This window comes from Apium graveolens, chromosome 3, assembly GCF_009905375.1.
Source record: "Apium graveolens cultivar Ventura chromosome 3, ASM990537v1, whole genome shotgun sequence".
NCBI classification, from domain to species: Eukaryota; Viridiplantae; Streptophyta; class Magnoliopsida; order Apiales; family Apiaceae; genus Apium; species Apium graveolens.
The window spans coordinates 287,305,862-287,311,861 of NC_133649.1; the positions used below are offsets into that span (position 1 = coordinate 287,305,862).

General features: G+C 35.7%; 1 protein-coding gene across 13 annotated transcripts; it reads right to left on the reverse strand.

The window, feature by feature from the left end:
- Nucleotides 1-664: 664 nt before the first annotated feature.
- Nucleotides 665-5,610, reverse strand: LOC141713512 (uncharacterized). Of its 13 annotated transcripts, none has more exons than XM_074516972.1 (3): nt 3,001-5,610; nt 1,136-1,216; nt 665-996 (listed from the first exon to the last, which is right to left on the reverse strand). In XM_074516972.1, the coding sequence occupies exon 1, from the start codon at nt 5,514-5,516 to the stop codon at nt 3,099-3,101; it is 2,418 nt and encodes an 805-aa protein (XP_074373073.1). In that variant the 5' UTR covers nt 5,517-5,610; the 3' UTR covers nt 665-996; nt 1,136-1,216; nt 3,001-3,098. The 13 variants fall into 13 exon arrangements, with proteins under 13 accessions (XP_074373073.1, XP_074373068.1, XP_074373072.1 ...); XM_074516967.1 differs by having other exon boundaries at nt 2,941-5,610; XM_074516971.1 differs by having other exon boundaries at nt 665-1,023; nt 2,941-5,610.
- Between the last annotated feature and the right edge of the window lie 390 nt (nt 5,611-6,000).

Below are 6,000 nucleotides of genomic sequence, written 5' to 3' on the forward strand. Positions count from 1 at the left end.
CATCCGTCGAACGACTGGTGTGCGCCTTTTTCATTTCTCATATTATCTTGATGATTTAATCAATCTTGTCATCATATCATTTTTCTTGATCTTCAAGACGTTTATCAACGTTTTTAAGATGATCACGAACTTGATCTTCAAGAGTCGCTATTGTTACTGCTTTTCTTCGGGTATTTGGCGCCAGATTTTGGAGAATTGCAATGAAGTTAGGACAGAATTGTTCTGATACCATAGATACAATCTTGTTGTAAAAAGAAGGAAAACAAGAAGTTGCAGATAGAAAATAGAGAATTAGGGAGAATATATATATATATATAGAGAGAGAGAGAGAGGGCGAGAGAGAGAGAGAGAGAGGGCGAGAGAGAGAGATTAAAAATCCATTTCATTAGCTAAAACATACAACTGATTGTTTCTTTTCTTATACTACAAGTCCTACTTTCTATAACAGACTTGTTCCAACTAACTTTTGAATCCAAGAGCGCCAAAAGTTCTTTTCGATATTTTCCTATTATACAAAATATAAAACTAAATGGAATATAATTCCTTTATCATAAAATGAAAAAAATTAGAATTATGGATGTTATCAACACATTTGTTGCCCCCGCTGCGCTTCTCTCGTTTTGAAGATCACTAGAGTTTACAAGTTACCGTAGGATTCATAAAATGGTCATAGTATAAAGGGTTTCATTCATCTATTAAACAATATAAAAAATTGACATGAGAACATTTTACGGTCGGAAAATAAAAAAAAACACGGGTACTCGTAAAAGTTGATGGACCATTCACTTGCCAGAAGGGAGCCATTCAAGAACTTATATGACTTTCAGTTCAAAATTAATTGTATTGTCTAATGGCAGGCGAGCTTTTCCATTAATAAACATAGGGAAGTATTCTCCAGGGAACCACTTTACAATACTCTGCCCATACATCTTTATACTTCTCTGCACACCTTGCTTCATCTCTTCTCTCTCCATATTAACAAAATACGGAGATATACTGTATAGAAATATGGAACCAGGGAAACTGGAGCCATTCAGTTACACTTTTTAAGGCTTGATTAGTACTCCTTTACATTACATCTATAAATGCATCAAATACACAATCTTCTGAAATATTTGGGGGGGGGGGATATTACCTTATTCCATAAGCCCAAGGTAAACTAAAGGACAATGCCAACAACAAATCTCCAAAATAATTGAAGTGCCTTGCGATTGCCCTGCAAACACATTATCAGAAGTTTACGAGAGCCAAAAACAAGAGTTAGCACAAGCTTAAGCATCATAGAGAGACTGTAGACAGAATATTACTGCTCAGGGAATAAAGGTTAGCTAGCTAGCAATCAATTAGAGTTGCTACAGGACCAGAATGTCAAATACCACAAGTAACTCATTAAAACATTAAACATTACTATGAAGTACCCTCTGTTGGACCAACTTACACTTACATAATTTATTCCACTCCTAAGATCAACCCTACGATAGAGGTTTAAATTAAACTGCTAGTAGAAATTCTTATAGAGTTATAGTCACGATTCTATGTCAACCAACTAATTAGTTGATAATTTTTTTTGATAAATATTAGTTGATAGTTGATAAACAACTAATTGATGATAGTTGATAAACACCGGTTCTTATAGTGATATTCTTATAGAGACTAAAAGCATATCACTGGAGAAAGAATAGACTGGATAATTAGAGTACCAGTAACCAGAAACAAGCAGCTTCCCTCCAATAACTTTTGGAGGTCTACCCCATATTACTACTTTTCGATTATTTTTAAAGAGCTGTCCGATAAGGTGACTCCAGGAATAAGTTTTCCAGGTAAAATAGATCCAGCTAATCTTAAGTGAAAAATACTAGTAGCAAGCCAGCCTATTCCATTATTCAATAAGATGATTATTATTTATTCTAGTAAAATAATGTATATGTATAAATTGGCCAACAGAGTAAACAAACATAAACTTATAGTGTGTGTGTGTGTACTGACTGACTGAGTTCCAGGAAGGGATCAAGGCGCTTAGAAGATGATTCAGATCCATTTGCTCAAGGGTTTCTTCTTCCCCTCCTCTCACTCACTGCGTCTGTGTCAACTGATGCCGCTACCCGCTCCTTTTATTTCGCCATTTTCCCCTTGTTTGGCAATTTTTACTAGCAAACCACTAATTGGTAGATTCAATTAAGATTTTAAAAGATTTATACGGATAAATATTATATTTTATGGATATTAAAAGGGTTCTAACTGTACTTGAATTCTAGCAGAGTTTGTGTTTTGTGTAGAGTCTCATAGATTTAGGTGGAATTTCTGACAAATCCTTTAAAAAATCATGGATTTTAGCCGATTTCAGTAAGTAGAAACTCATTAAAAATCCATCATCTTATAAAATTTAAAAAATAATCCATCAGTTTTTTTAATCATAACAACTATGAAAGACTTCTAAAATCCTTTCTGAATTCCGCCAGATTCTAATGAATTTCTAAATCGAATTTGAATACACCTAAAATTTTAAATTCAAATAAAACTTAAAAATCTAGATTGAATACACCTGCATTACACCCCAAAAGCTCATAATAATTGAAATTAACAAAGACTATAATTTAAAATTTTAGCAAAACATAACAAGAAGAACAAGAGTATACTTGATTATTTTTAAGACTAACATCAAAAAACCCTATGCAATGAAGCAAGATTTTGTTTAATTTTCCATTGTTTTAACTATATTCCAATCTCACCTTTTCTACCAATATAATTTGAATTTCAATAAGAGATACAAAGTGCTTTATATTTTTTCTCTCCAAATGCTTATGTAAGAGGGAAGTTTGAGTTTAGTGCAAATGCCTAAAAAATATCTTCTGCTTTATATATTAAATCAATCAAATATTAAGGTAGTATATACCATTTCTTATTGCATTTGCGGTTAAAAGAGTAATTGAATTATAGTACCTGAAGCTTCACAGGCAACTGGATATTTATTCCAGATGGGCTAATTTAATATAACCGTACCATGTAATCCTTCAGAGTCCAAAAGTTCTCCAAATTGCAACATTTTCAAGAAACACCCCCATGTATAGCCTTCCGTCGCTCTAAAAAAAATCCTACAGCTATACTTTCGCAACTGCAGAAAGGTCCTCAGCTGTGCTACTATCAAACAACCCTTTAACTCTCATTTCAGAGTAGATAATATCAACATATTCTAATCTACCTTCACCTCTTAGGCCAGAGATAAGCTCATTACAAATGCCAACACCCGGCAAAAAGCCCTTTTCAGACATTTCTCTGTACCAAAAATATGCACCACTGAAATCCTCGACTTTGCAATGTCCCTCAACAAGTGTGTTATAAGTGTCGGCATTTGGAACTAACTCTTTGTTTCCCATATCATCAAAAAGTTCTTTGGCTTCCTTAACCTTTCCTTCCTTCAGCCTACACATAATTAAGCTATTGTAAGTGAAGCAGTTGGGCTGAATTCCTTGATCTATCATCTGACAGTGTAATGCAAATGCTTTCTGAAAATCTTTATGCTCTGCGTAGCAACTCATGAGTTTATTGTATATGACTCGATCAGGAGTCAAATTATTATCAAATAATTCTTGAAACACTTTTTCAGCCACAGCTGGACCATCTTTGATAAATCCGCTACTTAGCAAATGATATGTAACTAAGGTCGGTTTAATGCCAGAAGTTTTCATCTTCTCATACAATTCTAAACCCTTTAGATTGTTGCCAACCTTAGCATACGCTGATATTAAGGAATTATAAGTGATCATGTCAGGATATAAACCTTTACTTGGAATCTGACTAGCCAATTCTTCTGCTTCCACTACTTTGCCGTTTCTACAAAGCCCATTAATGAGTGTATTGTATGTTACAATTGTGGGAAGAACATTTTTCTCTGACATCTCACTGAGACAGCGAAAAGCATCATTCAACTTTCCAACGGTGCAATAACTATCTATAAGTATGTTATATATCTGTGCATTTGGAAGAATACCTCTATTCACCATATCCTCACACATCAGCTCAGCTTCAAGATGCCTACCATCCTTGCACAAACAATTTATCAGAGACCCATAGCTTAAAACATTAGGCTTCACCCCACTAGTCTCCATTTCTTCAACAATTCGGAAACACCTATCAAATTGGCATTTTCGTCCATAGCCACCTATGAGAATATTATATGTTTGCAGATTCGGAGGAGTACCCTTCTGAGTCATTCTCTTCACCCATTCCTCTGCCTCGACCATATCACCCAAGTCACAGAACTTGTTGATCACCGGATTAAAAGTGATACCGCTTGGCTTCAAGCCAATACTTTCCATTTGTTCAATAATTGAAATTGCTTTCACCACATTCCCCGCCTGACAGTACCCATTCAAAATCGTATTATACATTACCTCAGTAGGAGCAACACCACTCTCCACAACCTTCCCCAAAATCTCTTCCGCTTTATCCATCTTCCTCCACTTACACACCGTATTCAACAAAACACCACAACTATACTCATTAATCTTAATCCCCTTCCTAACAGTTTCCTCAAACAAATCCACAGCTGCATTCACATTACCACTCCTCCAATACCCATCAAAAATTATACTATAAGTATACCCATCCGGAACAAACCCGCTCTCCTCCATCTCCCTCAACATCTTCTCCGCATCCTCCATCCTCTTACCCCTACAAAGCCCACTAAGCAACGAATTAAACGTAACAACACTCCCCTCCACATTCCCCTCCTTCATCATCTCCCAAACCCTAAACCCCCCATCCAAATCCCCCACCTTACAATACCCATCAATCAACGTATTATACGTAACCTTATTCGCTGCAACCCCTCTCTCAGACATTTCATCAAACATCTTCCGTGCATCCCCAATCCTCCTCTCCTTACACAACCCACCAATCAAAACATTATAAACAAACCCACCCACATTCACCCCCTCCTTCTTCATCACCTCCATCAACTCCAAACCCCTTTTCAAATCACCCGTCTTCACCGCAGATTGCACCGCTTTTCCATAACTAAACCCATCAAGTTTTACACCCATCTTCACCGCTTCATCAAACTTTTCAAGCACTTTCTTATACAAACCAGTACCAACCAAACACTCAAGCACAGCATTAAACGCCCAAAGAGCAGGAACCACACCATCTTCTCTAACCAAATCATAGCACTCTAATGCTTCGTTATGTAGCTTTGATTCAGCGCAAACAGATAACAGTAAGTTCGAGAAAGCGAATTTGATAGAATGCGAGGGGTGAGTGAACATGGCGTAGATTTGTGAGGGTGAAGTGAAGGTTGATTTAGAGAGAACGAGATGTTTTAGTAGTTTTCTGGCGTGGTTTGTGTTGGGGTTTTGGAGGTGGGTTTGGAGGAGTTGGAGTTGTGAATGGCGGTGTTGATCGGAGACTATTGATTGGAGGTTAGGGAGTTGTGTTGAATTTGTGCTTGAGCAGAAGGATTTGCGGAGGGAGGTTTTGGTGCGGAGGAAATGAAGGCTTTGCGCCATTTTTTGTGCCATGCAGTGGCGCTCTCCAAATTTTAATCAGCCGATTAAGAAATGTACAGGAGCCGGTACCTAACAACGGTTTAACCTGGTGATTTTAGCTAACAAATGATTTATCCGCCTTTGGACGAAAATCGTAATATAATGTCCGCGGATAATGTCAGCGGTTCTTAAAAAATTTGTGAAAAAATTTCTTTTATAATAATAGTGAACAAAGTCGAGGGCTACGTATGATGATCTGACCCATATTTTTTTAGCAATTTTATTTTTTTATTTGTAATATTTAAAATATAAATTTGTGTTATCTATTTATTTATTTATTGTGGGAGATAAAATTAATTTTATTTATCTATAATGTTAATAATATTCTCAAATTTACCAAGAAATCTGAGATTTAACTATTTTTATTTATTATATTTTCAAATTTTATTTTGTTTTACCTAATAACAAATAAAAAAAGTTTAAATTAAAGTATTAACTTTTTAAAATTATGGTCATT